The 18,494-nt window shown below is 34.8% G+C and overlaps 1 protein-coding gene across 8 annotated transcripts in view; it reads left to right on the top strand.

Annotated features, from left to right (window-relative positions):
* AKAP9 (A-kinase anchoring protein 9) overlaps positions 1 to 18,494 on the top strand; it is a 196,304-nt gene that overhangs the window by 117,426 nt on the left and 60,384 nt on the right. For all 8 annotated transcript variants that reach the window (XM_032402194.1, XM_032402189.1, XM_032402190.1 and 5 more), the window contains 6 exons: positions 2,024 to 2,362; positions 3,644 to 3,868; positions 4,931 to 5,071; positions 5,549 to 5,652; positions 8,220 to 8,425; positions 15,423 to 15,655. In XM_032402194.1, the coding sequence (XP_032258085.1) occupies positions 2,024 to 2,362; positions 3,644 to 3,868; positions 4,931 to 5,071; positions 5,549 to 5,652; positions 8,220 to 8,425; positions 15,423 to 15,655 (1,248 nt within the window). The remainder of the gene's footprint in view (positions 1 to 2,023; positions 2,363 to 3,643; positions 3,869 to 4,930; positions 5,072 to 5,548; positions 5,653 to 8,219; positions 8,426 to 15,422; positions 15,656 to 18,494) is intronic.

Here is an 18,494-nt window from a genome sequence, read left to right as displayed (position 1 = left end):
AATATTTGATTTCTTTTGTGACATCCTCTTTGATTCATGAGTTACTTAGAAATGTGTTGTTAAATTTCCACATTTTAGGGGTTTTCTGATCTCGTCTGTTAATTAATGTATAATTTTTAATTTCTTTGTGGTCAGACATACTTTGTATGATTTCAGTTTATTTGAATTTATTGCCCTAAATATGTTCTGGTTGAATGCTCCATGCATACTTGAAAAGAATGAGTATTCTGCTGTTATTCAGACTTCAGGTTTTCCTCTGGTATTATTTCCCTTCAGCTTGAAAAACTCCCTTTAGCATTTCTTTTAAACTAAAATAGAAAACCCAGTTAGGGACAGGCCATAAGTTCTGTTTTGCCTTCTTCATACAAATTTTTTCAAGTTTTAACACCCTCTGCAGTTTGCTTGTTTTTGTTAACTTTTCAGAGTTCTCTGGTAGTTGCTTTTGTATTTTGTTCAGTTTTCAGTTGTGGGAAAGAGAGGCTGTAGTGGGTTTCACTTATGCTAACTAGAATTACAAGTCTCTGTCTTACATCTTTTTATTCCACAATTTAGATAGAATTATTGCTTTATACCCGTCAGTGTTTAGATTTATCTTCATATTTACAAAAAGAAATTTTAATGCTCTAATCCTTTTTGCATCTAATGCCTTCCTTCTAGGATCATTTTCTGCCTTTTGAGGGATATCCTTTAGAAATTCTTTTACTTACAATCTACTAGGAGTAAACTCTGTTTTTATTTCATGTTTTTATTTTGCTTTTATTCCTGAAAGATGGTTTTATTGACCATTCAAATCTGGGTTGACGGTTATTTTTATGTCAGAACCTTAAAGATAACCTTTCATTGTTTTCTGACTTCCTCTTGTTTCTGCTAAGGAAGTCCTTGTCATTTTAATTGTTGTTCCCTCATAGGTAATACAGCTTTTTATTATGCAATAATAGAACTTTTAAGAACTTTTTGTTTTTGGTGTTCTCTATATTTGTCCTTCCAAGATTCATTGGTCTTCTTGACTCTTAGGAGTGCTACCTAATGTATTCTCACCTATTACCCATGAAATAGTTCCTTTCCGTTATTCTCTAATATATCCTCCTAGAACAATGATTAGATGTTGGTTGAACATTCTCACTCTATCCTTCATATCTCTTTGCTTCTCTTTCATATTTTTAATCTTTTTGTCTGTATTGCATTCTTAGTATTGAGAGACAAGCAGATCAGGTTCAAGACAGGAAATTAAAGTAAAAGCTAGTCTTGAGATCTTGAGCACTAGTTAGAGAATATTTTATCTCTGTCACTTTTTGTAGGATTTCTTTTAGTTTAAAACCATTTTGAGGGGCGTCTGGGTGGCTCCGTTGGTTAAGAGTCTGCCTTCAGCTCAGGTCATGATCCCAGGGTTCTGGGATCAAGCTCCACGTCAGGTTCCCTGCTCAGTGGGGCGTCTGCTTCTCCCTCTCCCTCTACTCCTCCACCCCCCACCCCCTGCTCTCTCATGCTCTCTCTCTTTCTCAAATAAATAAAATCTTAAAAATAAATAAATAAATAAATAAAACCATTTTGACTAGTAACTTGCTTTTTAAATTCCTGCTGGTATGATGTGGATGGAACTAGATGGTATTATGCTAAGCGAAATAAGTCAATCAGAGAAAGACAATTACATATGGTTTCACTCACATGTGGAGTTTAAGAAACAAAACAGAGGATCATAGGGGAAGAGAGGAAAAAATAAAACAAGACAAAACCAGAGAGGGAGACAAACCATAAGAGCCTCTTAATCATAGGAAACAAACTGAGAGTTGCTGGAGAGTAAGGGGGTAAGGGGATGGGGTAACTGGGTGATGGACATTAAAGAGGGCATATGATTTAAGGAGCACTGGATATTATATAACACTGATGAATCACAGGCCTGTACCTCTGAAACCAGTAATACATTATATGTTAATTAATTGAATTTAAATTAAAAAAAATTTTTTTAAATAAATAAATTCCTGCCAGTATTTATAAATCTAATCCTTTTCGTTTATTTTTTTAGGTCATTGTATCAATGAGTATAGCATTTGCTCAACAAACTGAACTATCTAGAATATCTGGGGAAAAAGAGGATACTACATCGTCAAAACAAGCACATGCTTTCTGTCAGCAAGAACATTTAAATAAAATGAAATTATCACAGGGTCAAACTTTTGAAGCAATGGACATGAAATTTAAAGAAGAATTTAAACCACTCAATAAAGAGTTAGGAGAAAATGGAAAGGAAGTTCTGTTATCAAACAATGATAATCTTGATGATAAACTAGAATCGAAGGACCATGAACTGACTATTTCAGAAGAAATGTTCTCCAAAGATAAAACATTTATAGTCAGAGACCCTGTAAGTGTGCTTCTTTGTATAAGAAATTGTGACTTCCTTCACTATAAAAATAGTACCAGTAATTAATATTCCTTAATGGGGGAGGAAGGTATCTAGTCTTGACTTAGGGATTAGCATTATGATTGTGTTTTATTACTTATATATGAATAAATGATTTAATATTATTATTAAATAAAACAAGTCTGGTTCATAGTATTGTTAATCTTGTACATACTGTGCATGGTAAAATCTCACTGTAAGTTATACTTGCATTAATTTTGTTTCAGTCAATTTAAGATTAATTATCCTGTAGTTTAGCAGTATGTATGAATAAAATATTTGCTTCATTTAATGTGATAATAACATCACAAGGAAATAGCTACCTGTTTAAGAAGATAATTTAAAGTATTGTACTCTGTATATACTAATTCTTTTCTTCTTTACTTATCCATTAATGGAGGATCTGTTCTGTGTCTATACCACAACTGTGTGTTTAACAGAAAGTAATAAATCCTACATTTAAAAATTATCTAAATTCAAATTTTTTATTAATGTTCAGGATGGGTTATGTCTTATTTAGAGGCATATTCAAATAAAATTGTCAACTTCTTCATGAAGTGCAAAACTAAGGTATTTGTGAAAACCTCTTTAGTTTACCAGCAACTGTTCGTTTAAGTAGTAGCTCTTTGGGAATTGAAGTACTTCTGAACTTCATTAAGGAGTTGATTTCTTATGAATTTGAGAAAGTGGAATATAAAGCTTTTATTTCCAAATAAAAATTAGTGAAAATTGTTTCTTATCAAGCAGTTCTCTGTAGTACTGTGATGACCACTGCATAATATAAATTAAATAGGTAAAAATTTTCACGTTTTATAAATTTAATTTTCATTTTAAATTATAAATATTCCATTTATATTATCTCCCCGTCATAAAATGTCAAGAGGGATAATGGAGTTACAGCTTCATTAAGAGCAGAAGGCATCCTGAGGATTTTTAGTCTTTCTTCTTCTTCTCTCTTAGAATCAGATTGCCTCTAAACTAACTGCTAAACAACTATTTTGCTTTTAGAAAATAACCTGTGTAATAATAATAAACTAACTTCACACCAGACTTGGAATTACAATTAAGCCAAATTTCTTTTTTTTTTACTTTATTAGTTTAGTAATGGGGATAAAAAATCAGGTGCTTTGTGGGGTTAGAATTGCTTTCATATTCGTTTCTAATGATGTTGACACTGAAAAATTTCCACGAAATGTTTTATGATTGCTGTCTTTTTTTTTTTTTTTTTTTTAACTATTGTAGATCCATGATGAGATTTTGGTGTCAAGTATGGATGCTTCTAGACAACTAATGTTAAATGAAGAACAGTTGGAAGATATGAGGCAGGAACTTGTACGACAATACCAGGAACATCAGCAGGCAACAGAACTGTTACGGCAGGCACACATGCGCCAGATGGAGAGACAGCGAGAAGACCAGGAACAGCTCCAAGAAGAGATTAAGAGACTGAATAGACAGTTAGCCCAGGTATGGGACTTAGAGTCCCTTTTATCCTCAATTAAAATAACAGTATTCTTTATGTAGCCTTTTTTTAAAAGTCAGTATTATTGCCAACATCTGAATAAATACAAACCTTTAACATCAGGAACGGACTCCCATCAGCACAGCAGCCTTAGATCTTGTTAAGAACACCTGACCCACCCTTGGAGTGCCTTGCCTCTGTGCCATTTTATTTATCTGCCCTTTCGCCATTGGAAAAGTGGCTATAAGGTTGTTTGTATGTTTTGAATCATTCCGTTGACCATACACAACAAAAGCACTTTGACAGTTTTGGAAATTCTTTGTGCTGAGATGCAGTTTACAGTCATTTTTCCCATATTCATTTCTAGTTTTGTGAGTCCACCAATTAGCATCTCCAAGGTTTACCTTTATCTATCTATAATCTATCTTTTTAATCATGAATGGGAATCTGAAGTAGTATATTTCTGGAACTTTCTCCAGGGAAACATCTCTTCTTGATTTGAGAAATGCAGATTTACGTAACATTCTTATCCCTTTCCTTACTCCTTGGTATTTGGGAGCTGGATTCTTATCAATTGCTGTATATAGTATACTCACAAAATCATTACAGAAAAGCAAGAAATATTTATATAGACGTTCCTATAAAAACAAATTTATTCCATTTATTTTGAAAACTTAAACAGATTAAAAAAAGAAATCTTGAAATATGTTCTTTCAAATATAGAATAATAGGAAAATTGAGAGTTGAACATAAAACATATCATTTGGAAAAATTGATATTGCTTTTCTTCATTGCATTTTGTGAATTCAAACCTCCTAATTTTCAATGCAAAATTGGTGTATAAAAATAATATTAATTGAGCTTCACCAATTCTGGAATTAGCTTTTTTAAGTTTCATATTTTGCATTGAACTTTATATATGCTTTTAACCCCTAATCATGGGATGTAATTCATAGGTAGAAAGGGCCTCTTGGTTCCAGGGGGTTAAAAGAAATAAGCTAATTATTTCTGCTCTTTTTTTCTTCTGTCGCAAACAATATTCTCTCATGACCTTTTTTCTTATTTAGAGATCCTCAATAGATAATGAAAACCTGGTTTCAGAGAGAGAGAGGGTGCTTTTAGAGGAGCTGGAAGCACTAAAGCAGCTGTCTCTAGCTGGAAGAGAGAAGCTGTGTTGTGAGCTGCGCAACAGCAGTACGCAGACACAGGTAGTATGGACTTTGGCCCACCTAGGAGCAATGGATCAACAATGCAGTAGGATCTGTTTGTCTTTGTTGTTGGTGTCCAATGTATTTTTTATAGGCGTTGAGCTTAATGTATTTGTGATTGTTTACATGCAAGGTAGGTGGAGTCCTTCTATGTAAGGTAATTTGCATAGGACATTGCTGTAGCAGCACCCAACTGTTTCACCAGGGAGCAGCCCAGCTAACTTGATGTCACACTAGAGCCTGCATTAGCTAGAACCCATTAAAGTTCTTTTCATCTCTGCATTAGGTTGCCTTATCTTTTTTGATAATGCTAATCCCTTGATAAAATGTAGTTAAATATTATTTCAAAGATTATCTATTTTGCCTGCAGAGATTTCTATTTCACCTCATAACAATATAGAAGAATGACATGCTGTTTCCAGGATGACAGGTTTTCTTTCTGTTTTGTCCTCTCTGCCTTTATACAAACTTAAACAGAATGGAGATGAAAACCAAGAGGAAATTGAAGAACAGACCTTTAAAGAAAAGGAGTCAGACAGAAAACCTGAAGATGTGCCTCCTGATATTCTGACCAATGAAAGGTATACAGAATGTGTTTGGTTTTTTGTTTGTTTGTTTGTTTGTTTTTGGTACAAAGGGAATTAAATAGTTGTTTCAGTGTGGTAAACTTTATTTGTCCTTATTTTGATCTTGTACATTTATTTGTCCATTTTACTGTGTATGTAAGGAACTGTCAATTTTTGATAAATAGACAAATTTTTAAAAATCTTTTTTATGTAAGGTAATTTTTGTTTGGATATTGATCATGTACTTATCTCAGTAAATGATAAGGCATTATTTGATTATTGAACCTTAATTTTATTCTGCTCGTATGCCATTTTTTATCCTAAAAAACATAATTGCACTTGTGAGTGTATTTCTTCAGTATATGGACATGCATTCCCCTTGCTTGTGATGAGAAAAAAATGAAGTGTGATAGTCTACAGTTAGCTTCTTTCATTCATTTACTGCATATAAGATGAGAACTTTTAATCCATATCCCACTTTTATAGAGGAATAAATTAATGATCCGATGTTAACAAAACTTCCCCTGACTTGATTTTGTAGATGTTAATATAAAAATGTAAAATATTAAATGAGAATTCACCCCCATATTAAGGACTGTAAGCAGAATATTTTAAAATTTGTTTTGTTCAAATGAAAATAATTTCTTTAATTTTAAATTAAATTAATATCTACTAACTTAATTTCCTCCTTTTCCAATTTCTGTGACTGTCAACCCTCTGTGTCCTCCTAACCTCCTTCCTCAGCTTGCATGGAGGAATTTGGCCCCTAAGATTTTGGCTTCCCCATTGGATCATCAGTATGGAACACAGTCAGTATGGAACTCAAACAAGAAAGACAGTGTATGAAAATTAGAGTTACCATGGCAATATAAAATAAACATTTTGTTTATTTTATATTATTTATCTCTAATTGGTATATTTTTAAAACTATGTAGTATTTAATTTTTAGGAATTTTTGCAGTGAGTGCTAATAAATGAGTATTTATATTTATTTCTCTTTACCATCATATTAATTTTAATCATTTCTCATATTTATAAATAGTTTTTTTTAAAGATTTTATTTTTTTTATTTGACAGAGAGAGACACAGTGAGAGAGGGAACACAAGCAGGGGGAGTGGGAGAGGGAGAAGCAGGCTTCTTGCGGAGCAGGGAGCCTGATGCAGGGCTCGATCCCAGGACCCTGGGATCATGACCTGAGCTGAAGGCAGACGCTTAACTAGACTGAGCCACCCAGGTGCCCCTAGAAATATTTTCAAATTATCCTAATCCTGAGGTGTTTGGGGCTTGAACAAAACCTAAGAAAAAATTAAATAAAACCCTTAACTGACTTACTACTAACTAAATTAGAGTTTTATTTTTAATGTCCTGGTCTCATGTAAGCAGAGAACTTGATCTAGGTACAAAAATAGAACTCTCTCTTTCACTTGACAAATACTGAAGGAAAACTTGTCCGTTTATTACCTTGTCTTAAAATAGTTATGTCATGTGCCTGTGAAAACAGATATCCTTTAACCTGATTGTTGGTGATCTCCCACAGTGTGTAGTTGAGAGAGCAAACTGTCTTAAGGCAGAGGACCTTTACCATAAAAGTCTCTTATTTTATATTAAATATAAAGTTTGCCACTATAGTACTCTTATTGAATTAAGCTATTAGGACAACAGAATTGTATAGTTATTCAGAAGATTAATCAGATAATCTTCTGAATCAGCATTTATGGCAGTATATTTCTTGACATGAAAAGATGTTTGTGTTAAGCAAAAAACAAAAAAAACTTACAAAAACTCTTTGCTCTGGATAATTCCATTTTTGTTTTTTAAAATGTATATATTTATGAGGTGAAGGGGAAGCCTAGAAAAATAGATCTTAAAATGTTAACAGTGATTATTTTTGCTGAGATATTTAGGTGGGTGGTTAGCACTGTTTTCTAATTTTCTTTTTTTTTTTGCAAATGAAAATGACATCTTTTTAAAAAGACAGATGCACTATTAATTCCATTTGGTTGAAAATAAGTTCCTTCTGGCTGAAATGAATGTGGTTTATGTAACTTGAGAAATTTCTGTCTCTGGAGCAGATATAATAAAGAATGTCCTATGATATTCCCTCTGGTGTTGGCAGATAGTGATATTGCACAACAGACCTTTTTAAAAATAGGTCTCTGCCTGTTTTTGTAATTTAATTATCTAGATTATCACCGGGAAGTTGTAGAAATATGCATTTTTCTGGTGGAATTTTTAAATTATATTGTTTGACACATAAAAAGATTAAATGTGATTTTCTTCCAAGTTAGAAACTTTACTAACCTAAAACTTACATGATTTATTTAAGGTCAGTAAAGTATTGCACATTTGTAAAAAAATGTTATAGTTTACTGATGGACCAAAATCTTTTTAGAAGAAAACAAATTTTATAATGTAATTCTTAAATAAAAAACAAAAGCACTTCATTTTAAGTGCGATTGCATATTATTTCAGTAGAGAGGGTCGTATAATATTTTTCAAGTCAGATTTTTTGTGGGACATAAGCTAAGTGTTTGCTTCAAAAAGATTAAGCATTTTAATAAATGTTTCTTTATCTATACAGGTTTGCACTCCAGAAAGCTAATAACAGACTTCTGAAGATTCTCTTAGAAGTTGTGAAGACAACAGCAGCTGTTGAAGAAACAATTGGTCGCCATGTTCTTGGTATTCTAGACAGATCTAGTAAGGTCCAGTCATCTGCCAGCTTGATTTGGAGATCAGAAGCAGAGGCACCTATAAAGTCATGTATCCATGAGGAACACACAGGAGGTACTAGTTTGAGACTATCATCATTATCTTCAATAAATCTTTCTTAGTTCGAGGCAGTTTTGCTATGTGTTGAAAATACAGAAGAGACAATATTGAAGTTTTTTCCAACAAGAAAATCTTGAGACACAAATACTTTGGAGCCAGTATTCTCAAAACACCATTATTGTATAGCAGTTGCAAGTGGGTATCTTGGAGTTGTTGTTGTACATACTCAGGGTTTTAACTACTTTGCTATATAAACCAGAGACTGTTTAATTTCTCCACCATAAAAGAAAAATTCCACATCACTTCTCAGGACACTTACCAGTATCCATGAGGTATTGGCAACATCCTAAAATCACCCTAAAGTTTAGAAATAAAGAGCTTTTAAGAATCAAGCATCAGTTTCACATATCTGTTGAGATGGTTAGAAGAAAGTCTTGATAAGAAGCCCAAGACTTGATCTTTAGACTGTCCTCTGTTAGCTCCTTTCTTCCTTTCGGAAAAGTGGTTTGAAGTATGACAGAATATGTGTGGATCCAGAGGTTAGATCCTGACATGACGTAGCTCTCTTCCTAATTCTCTCTTCTTCCAGCTGTGTGGGCTGGGCTCTTCTTTGAATTTCTTACTTTCACGCTGCTGACATCTACCCTCTTGTTTTTTAATTCCTTGTTGATGAGGAAATCAGGCAATCAAAAGGTGAGAAAGTTTGTCAGATGGAGAAAGATAGGGTCTGGACTCTTGGATCAACAGATCAAGTCCCTACTTTACTACCATTCCACACCCAAGCATTTCTCTCCAGTTAGAGGCCAACCTTCTAAAAATGCCAGTATTTGCAGTGTTTGAGAGCATTCTGTTTAAGTTTCAAGTGGAGAAATGAGAAGAAATTATCCCACTTACAGAAGGGGCACCTAATTGCAAGTTGGCCAGTAGTCTGTTTACAAGTGCAGAGAAAAGCTTGATTTGGAATTGTAAGTAAAACTCCCTCAGTTAAGTACAAAGATAATTTTAAAAACCTCTTGGGGTGCCTGGGTGGTGCAGTCAGTTGAGCATCCAACTCTTGGTTTTGGCTCAGGTTGTGATCTCAGGGTCATGACTCAGGGTCATGAGATCGAGCCTTGCATTAAGCTCCACCCTTAGCATGGAGTCTGCTTGAGTTTCTCTCTCCCTCTCCCTCTGCCCCTCCCACTCGTGCTCTTGCTCTCTCTCCCTCTAAAATGAGTAAATAAATCTTAAAAAGTTTTTGGAAAAAAAAAAAAAACCCTTTTAATAAAATAAGAGCTGAAATAATAACTGAATTTTTAAACTTTCAAATTCATTCTTTTCAAACTTTATAGAAGTATTTTGTCAAATTAACTTCACTCTCTGTTAAGCTCTCAATCAAGGGCTATTTTATTTCTACATATAGATCTTGATGTATAGAAAAGAATTAAGTAATACTTTCTTGGTCTTATTGTAGAAGTGTTTATCAAACTAATTAGGATGACCACTAATACCATTTGGGGACACCTAGATACACATTTTGTATCTTGGAGGAAATACTGAATTAATAGAATTTATCATTTAAAACTGAATTTTCTGATAAACTTTGAAGAATATATTGGCTTAAAAAAAATTGACACTGTTCCATTTATAAGAATTTTTTCTGATGTTCCTTCATATTTTTTTGTGGAGCTTTATTGTAAAAACTAAAAGGAACTTTAGAAATATTTCTTTTATGTCTTATTTAATATGACAGAAAAAGTTCAGTCTTATTCTTATTATGAAGCAACATTTGCTTTTCAGTTTTTATATATGACTTTTTATTGTCGGTAGTAGTACTTGTGATCTATTTTCAGCTTTCAAGTCCAAACTTGTTTAGATTTTATGCATGTGTGGACTTGTTAACTCTCTAAAGTAAATAATTGATTTGCTAATGTGTGCCTCCTCATAAGAGTAACCTCGTTTATGAAACTAAAGGGAGATTTTGAGCCAGTGTGAAATTATGTTGAACTTGAGTGAGTATTAAAGTAGTTCATAACAATGAGTTCTCCTAGGATATGTTGAAAGAAAAGTTCTTTGAGGCCTGCACTGTGATGGCTCAGTGGTAGAATGCTTACCTCTGTTACTTTTGTAAGAGGAAAATCAATAAAGTTAATACATTTTTTAAATCCTAAAGGAAGGTGACATCAGAACTTAACCATTGACATAGTGTGCTTCTTGCTAGACTGACCCCCTTGGGAAGCCTTCCACTTTCAGGGGAAACTAAAGTATGTGAATACCTCCTGGGAAACTGCCTTTAGGACCGTCAGCCCAACCTTCCAATCTCCTCAATGACTGCATATCTTAAATATTCCTATTGTTTCTAGGATAAAGGCCAAATGTCTATAGCCAACAGTAGTTATTTCCTAGAATACTCTTTAATGCTGCTTCCTCAGAGAGGTCCTCCTTGACCACTCTATCTCATTTAGTCCGTCCTCATTTTTCCAGATGACCAAGCACTGAATCTCATCTGCTGCAGTGTCCTTTTGGAGTAGTGTGATGTGATAGAAAGAATGCTGGGTTAGTAATCTAACCAGGCTCTTGATTCTTACTCTAGCTCTCTGCAACTCTGGGCAGATCAGTCTCCCAGGGCTTCAGTTCACTTTACTCATCTGTCAGGTATAAGAGGCAAAGTAGAGTCAGTGGTTTCCATTTGGAGCTTTAGAGATCTTCAGAAGGCCTTTGGGCTAGGGGATGCTCTGTCGGATCACCTACCCTGCTTAATCTGGGAAGATAAGGAGTGAACATGGTATAAATCCATAAAGTAAATGATTAAAGGACTTTTGAATAACCATCATCTGCTGTTTAAGACACATATCTGAGTGCTTCACCAATGTGAAATCATGAGTCTCTTCACCAAAATGACAATTCTGAGATTTCTGTTGGCATTTTATGAAATTGCCCTGCCAATTTATGTTTTTCTCTGATTTTTCTCCCAAAGACTAGTTATTATAAATACAATGTAACCTTGATGTCTTTCTCATTCTTTTATTTCATTGGAATAAGCAACAATAGAAGTTCTATTTCTTCATTGGAACATATTCACATTATTTTTGTTTGTATCTTCAAAATGTTACCAATAAGATACATTAAGCTAGTTGACATCTTCACCTTTTCTAGATACTTTAATATATATTTTTTCATTAACATTTGAAAAAATTTCAGTGGCTTTTTATAAGCCATTTTGTTTTATGTATCTTTTGTAGTTTGTGCTTGAGATTTGTTCCCACGCAATATACAGTATCTTTAATATCTTTCCCTCACCATTGATTTCTTCTTTTTCCCCAAAGCATGTTGATATCTTCATAATATGGGCCGGGGGGGGAAGTGCGTTCATTTTTCTTAACTTTGCTCCTCACTCAAGGTAACCTTGACCAACTCAATGAGAGATTAGACCAACTCCTACTTTTACCAGCTTTGGTTTCTCTTCCTACAGTACCACAGCTGTTCTCTCTGGACAACAGTGACTTCCCAGTTGTCAAATCCAATAGCATCTTCTCAGTCCTTGTCCTGTTTGAGTGTCTAAACAAATAACATTACTGACATCTCTGCCTTTTATGAAATGTTCTCTTGTCTCCTGGAACATCTTCTGTCTTTCTGTGACTTTTTTTTCCACACAGGTTCTTTTGTTAGTTTCTATTATGGAGGCGCCAACTATGTTTGTCCTCCTCCTCTCCTGAAACAGGAAAGCAATTGTTTACTGCTCATGAAATAAATGTATCCACTTTCAGGATTTCAACTCTCGCCTTAATACAAATGACTTCTAAGGCTCTGCAGACCGAAATTTCTAAGAGTTGACTCATCTTCTCTACCTAGTCCATTAACACTTCCAACTTCATTTTTCATGCCTACTCTATACACTTTCTCCTGATTTTTAAAGTATTTCTCTTAATCACTCTTCTGTCACCTAAGAATGATTTATGCTTAAACCCCAGAGTCATCTTTTACTACTTTCTTTCTCCCTTGTCTTATACATTTAGTCTTCTTCGACCTGTCCCCAACCCCCCACCTTTCAACACTTCTCACCTAGGCTATTGAAATACTCTTCTTTTCTTTTTTTTTTTTTTTAAGATTTATTTATTTATTTGAGAGAGAGCTCACAGATGGAGAGGGAGAAGCAGACTCCCTGCTGAGCGGGGAGCCTGACACGGGGCTCGATCCCAGGACCCTGGGATCATGACCTGAGCCGAAGGCAGACACTTAACGACTGAGCCACCCAGGCGCCCTGATTGCAATAGCCTTCTAACCTGTCTCTTCTTCAGCCCTTTTTCTGCATTGCTGCAGTTTGTTTCCTGATTCCTAGATTTTATATCTTCCTGTTCAAAAAATCATTTACTACCCATTATTTATAGCAAAACCCCAAGGTTCCTATAAAAGTTAAAACCATTCACAGCCTCCTTTCCAGCTACCTTCTTTTAGCTCCAGCTACCTTCTTTTAGCTCTCCTCCCACCCCATCCTAACTTCTCCACATACTTTCACCCCGTAAAGCCTTGGCTCCGCATTGTATCAAACTATTCTCTTTCCTCAGATTTGTCAAATTGTCTGTATTTATTAGAAAGAAAAGGTCACTAGAATGCATTTAATTTTAAAGATGCTATATAACATATATTTTTAGTTTTAAACACCAATTATAAAGTTAATATTTCTTGCTTCCATAGCTTCTTCAAAAATATTTTCTAGACTACATTCATTTTGTTTAGTAACTTTGTAATATATACATTGTATTATACTTGATATGAATTCATTTTGAATTCCAAGATCCTTTTGAACTCATGAATACTTACGAAGTATTAATCCCTATTACCAAGACATTCAGTTTTGAATACATGGAATAATATAAGTAAATATTAGCCTGGTTGCTGTCTGTTTTTAAGTGTTGAGAATAAAAATACAAAGTGAAAATTGTTTTAGCTGTTACACTAAGAACTTAGTGTAACTAACTGCAACTGGAATGCAGTTTTGGATTCTCTAGCCATGACTTGTACAGAGGAGGTACTCAGTGAATATTGAATGTGCTGCATTCAGATCTTTACCTAATATGGTTAATACATGAGATTGAGAGAAATGCATGGCACCAGCTACTTTAGCTTAGCTAGACATTTTAATAAATAGCTCCTATTCTCCTGGATGACTAGATCAAAATGAATATTCTTTTTTTTTTTTTTTTTTAAGATTTTATTTATTTGACAGAGAGAGACAGCGAGAGAGGGAACACAAGCAGCAGGAGTGGGAGAGGGAGAAGCAGGCTTCCCGCCGAGCAGGGAGCCTGATGCGGGGCTCGATCCCAGCACCCTGGGATCATGACCTGAGCCAAAGGCAGACGCTTAACGACTAAGCCACCTGGGCGCCCCTCAAAATGAATATTCTAAGTACTTTGGAAATTAAAGTTTGCTGTTAATTTGTTCACTTTCTGATAAGTTACTGATAAGAAATAAGCACTACATGTAATAAAAGAATAGGTCATTCCTCTTCAGGATATTTCATTGTTGGGTTGTAGTATGCTGCCACAGATGAATACCATATTCCATGACAGCAATAAATAAGCTATGCTTTTATTTCAGTTTAGAGAAAACACTTCCAAAGCTTATTCTCTGCTCATGTAAACTCAGTTTTGTTTAAATAAAAAATAAGAATAGTGTGGATACATACATTCATAGTTAAATTAGTACTGCTCATCAGTCTATTAACCTCTTTGTAATATACTTCTTACAAAATTTCAGGCTGCAAAATGATCTTAGTCCCTTTTACTGTCTGGCCTGAGCTTGTGATGCTACCCAGTATAGTGCTCAGAAATCAGAGGATCTGTGGGGCGCCTGGGTGGCTCAGTCAGTTAAGCATTCGACTCCAACTCTTGGTTTCAGCTCAGGTCATAATCTTGAGGTCCTGGGATCAAGCCCCGCGTTGGGCTCCATGCTCAGCAGGGAGCCTGTCTAAGGATTCTCTCCCCCACCTGTCCTTCCCCCTGCTTGCTTGCTTGCTTGCTTGCCCTCTCTCTCTCTCCCCCAAATAAATAACTCTTTTAAAAAAAATCAGAGGATCTGTTCTAGACGAAATCTGGCACTTCTTCTATCCTTCCATATACCTGGAATATCCCATTGCATAGTGTTTTTCTTTTCATATCATTTATGTATTTATTTTCTCATCATACAGTCCTTGAGGATAGGAACCAGATCCCACCACCTATGTGTCTCCATTACTTAGTAAATCCTGCATGGTGGGCACTTAGTAAGTATCTGTTGGACGTTGTTTTAGAAGTTTTTATCAAAGAGGGGTGCCTGGGTTTCTCCGTTGGTTGGGCGTCCGACTCTTGATTTCGGCTCGGGTCATGAGATTGAGCCCTGCATAGGGTTCCGCACTCAGCAGGGAGTCTGCTTGAGATTTTCTCCCTCTCTCCCCTTGCCCCTTCCTCCTTTGTGTGCATGTGCGTGTGCTCTTGCTCTCTCTCTAAAATAAATAAGTAAATCTTAAAAAAAAAAAAAAAAAGGTTTTTGTCAAAGAAAAATTACTGAATAACCCAAGTATTAATTTCTGCAAAGCCCTCTTAGCACAGCATTATCCTTTTCATTCTGTCTGCTTGGTTATCAAATAATATTACATTCTGTATTTCCCTATTTGTTATATTGCAATGTTGTTATTAAAAGGCCTTAACAAAAGACCTATAGTTCAATGATTTCAGCTTTTAACTGATTTTATTTTGTAACTTTTTTAATGTAACTATTAATTATAGTAGATTTATGCCTTTAAAATACTGTTATTCCAGGGCGCCTGGGTGGCTCAGTTGGTTGGGCGACTGCCTTCGGCTCAGGTCATGATCCTGGAGTCCCGGGATCGAGTCCCGCATCGGGCTCCCTGCTCGGCAGGGAGTCTGCTTCTCCCTCTGACCCTCCCCCCTCTCATGCTCTCTCTCTATCTCATTCTCTCTCAAATGAATAAATAAAATCTTTTAAAATAAATAAATAAATAAATAAATAAATAAATAAAATACTGTTATTCCAGTTACAGATGAGTCTATACCCTCTTATTCTGGAAGTGATATGCCAAGAAAAGACAGTAGCATGTGGTCAAAAGTAACTGAAGAAGGGACAGATCTCTCAGAACGGCTTGTGAGGAGTGGTTTTGCTGGAACTGAAATAGACCCTGAAAATGAAGAACTTATGCTGAGTATCAGCTCTCGACTACAAGCAGCAGTTGAGAAACTCTTAGAAGCTATAAGTGAAACCAGCAGTCAGGTAACCTCCTTATGTTGCTAATCTGTACTACATTTGTAGGTTTTCTTTTAAGCCAGTGAACAACTAAGTGTTTTCTCTCTATTGTCTCACAGAAATTTAGTCATGTTCCTCTTTATAAATGGTTGGATTTGTAACAACCAATATTGATATCAACAGGTTTCTTTTCAGGTGGTAAGTGTTAATGTCTTGACGGACTCTTCAGGTTCTAAAATTCAGTGTTTTAATTTTAAAATTTTCTAGACTCTTACACATTACTTTTTTTTATATCAGAAGAGATTTTAACTTTATCATTGACTGAAATATTCCATTATAATATATGTTATTTATTTGAAGTAATAATACAAGGAATATCTTAAACCATATGCTCTAGTATGTCCTAACACACTGCTATTGTAATATAACAAATCAAACCTACAGTCCTTCACATGATTTTTACATCCTTTTCATGAATGTTAATAGATTACCTCACTTTACTCTCTCTTGGTAGGGTTAGATGAGGGACACTTTCTACATCGAAGTACTGTTTTTATAGAAATTTTAAAGGGGTATAACCTAAAATGCAATTTTCTCTGTCTCTAACATTTTTACACTAGTATGGTAAATGTCTCCTAAGTTACTGTATGTAGAATTTAAACAATTGTTGCTTTAAAATGAAGCAAATTCACTTATTTATTTTAAAAATGTTTAAAACAACTGTAGAATCATAGCTGTATGTTAATCAAGTGAGTACTCCATTGTCATCAGTTACAGGGCCAATATTATTAACATTTTCATTGATACCTTTATTCACAGTATCCTAAATCCATCTGTATTTCAGACAGAAGTTGAGAAGTTGAAAGAGTGTCTTTGATGTCTTGTTATTTCTAATGTCTGGCTTTCATTGATGCTACTTTTTTTCCTCTAAGAAATTATTCTGTTATGGAATCTTTTGCAATAGCTGTGACTATTGGATTTACCATATTTGACAAATACTGTTATATATTTTGTGTTTTAATGCCAAATTCAATTACTTTTAGGTTAAGTTAGTGATTGAGTCCTCTCTTGGTTAGTGACCCTTGAAATCACTTGTTAACCACCTACTATTAAGTTAATTTTTCATTATCAATCCATTTTTTTTCCTCTTGGCAACTTGCTATTGGCATTTAACATAGACGGCATTATCAAAACAGCATATATGTCCAGTGAAATATTTGTCTTCTGGGTAGTCTTCAGACAACGAGTTTTCCCCAGGTTCATTCTTCCTTGTAGGGAGACAGTTTAAATTCTCTTCTGTGCTAGAGTAGGGACTGTATCTTTAAGAGCACATTACCACACATTGCAACAATTCACTGTCTGGCCAGCAGAATATATCATAATATACCTACTGTTAATTTTCTGAATTGTACCTTGATTGACTAGCCAAACTAAGGTATTCATATTCAGTTAAATATGTTTCAGAAATGTTTTCATAGATAAAGTGCTGTCTTTGGGCAATTCTTATTTCTCTGAAGCTTTCTTTTACAGCAGGTGCAAAATGATTGAAAGGCTTTTGCTTCAGTTACTTAAAGATTTCCTTGAGCATTGTAAAGAACTAAAAGAAGTACAGTATTTTTGAAAACTCACATCTTTGTGTATTTACTAATACACAATAGAAAGGATAACTACACAAATAATAATAGTGGTCTCATCTTTTGCTAAAACCACAGTGAGTTATTTTTCATTGCCAACATCCTAAGTGCTGGTAGGAAAGGCACCAATAAAAACCAGCTTCATTTGCGTTATTAATTTAAGACATTATACTCTTGGATCAAAGAACTTTAATGTTTACCGTATTTTTCTTCAGCCTCAGGTAGACGGCTTAAGCTCAAACATTGAAACTATGAATGCTATGTCATAATATGAAATTCCATAGCTATTATAAGAAAACACATATTTTCTATAAGTTTTGCTATTTTTTCAAGTTTTTACTTTTCTAATTAACATAAGCCCTGGATTGGCTTTCTTTTAGAATGCTTACAAATAAGCCACTTTAACAGTATGCTACTCTACTGAGTGAGCTGGGCCAATTCAGGCATTTTCAGCTGTTGCTTTTCAGCACTTTTAAAGTTTGCATGCATATGCATCCTAGTTATCCCTTTTATTCTATGAAAGTAGTGTAAATAATTCTGTATGGAGTCTCAACATAATCCTGCCTTTTTTTTTTTTCTTTTGCTTATTTCAGCTACATTAGTATTTAATTTCTGTGATTTGTACTCTTCCCTACCATGAAAAAACTAGTAATATTTTTCCTTTCTTAGCCACTATTAAATACTTTGATCTGGATCTTGAACGCTGTTAATACTGTTGCTGCTACTTGATACCATCGTAAGTTACGGACAGTCTAATTAATGCAGTGTAGTTGACCTTTGAACAATACAACTAAAGTGTGCCACTCCATTTATATGCAGATGTTTTTTCAATATATACAGTACAGTACTGTAAAAGCATTTTCTCTTTATGATTTTCTTAATGCCATTTTCTTGTTTCTAGCTTACTTTATTGTAAGAATACAGTATATAGTACGTAATACATATAACATATAAAATATGTGTTAATCGACTGTTATGGCATCAGGCTTCTGGTCAACAGTCGGCTATTAGTAGTTAAGTTTTGGGAGAGTCAAAAGTTCTGTGGCTTTTGGGGCGCCTGGGTGGCTCAGTCGTTAAGCGTCTGCCTTCGGCTCAGGTCATGATCCCAGTGTCCTGGGATCGAGCCCCGCATCGGGCTCCCTGCTCAGCGGGAAGCCTGCTTCTCCCTCTCCCACTCCCCCTGCTTGTGTTCCTCTCTCATTGTGTCTCTCTCTGTCAAATAAATAAATAAA

This window comes from Phoca vitulina, unplaced genomic scaffold, assembly GCF_004348235.1.
Source record: "Phoca vitulina isolate PV1807 unplaced genomic scaffold, GSC_HSeal_1.0 scaffold4, whole genome shotgun sequence".
In the NCBI taxonomy this organism is placed as follows: Eukaryota; Metazoa; Chordata; class Mammalia; order Carnivora; family Phocidae; genus Phoca; species Phoca vitulina.
Note: the sequence above shows the minus strand (reverse complement) of the source record. Positions and strands in the feature narration are given on the sequence as shown.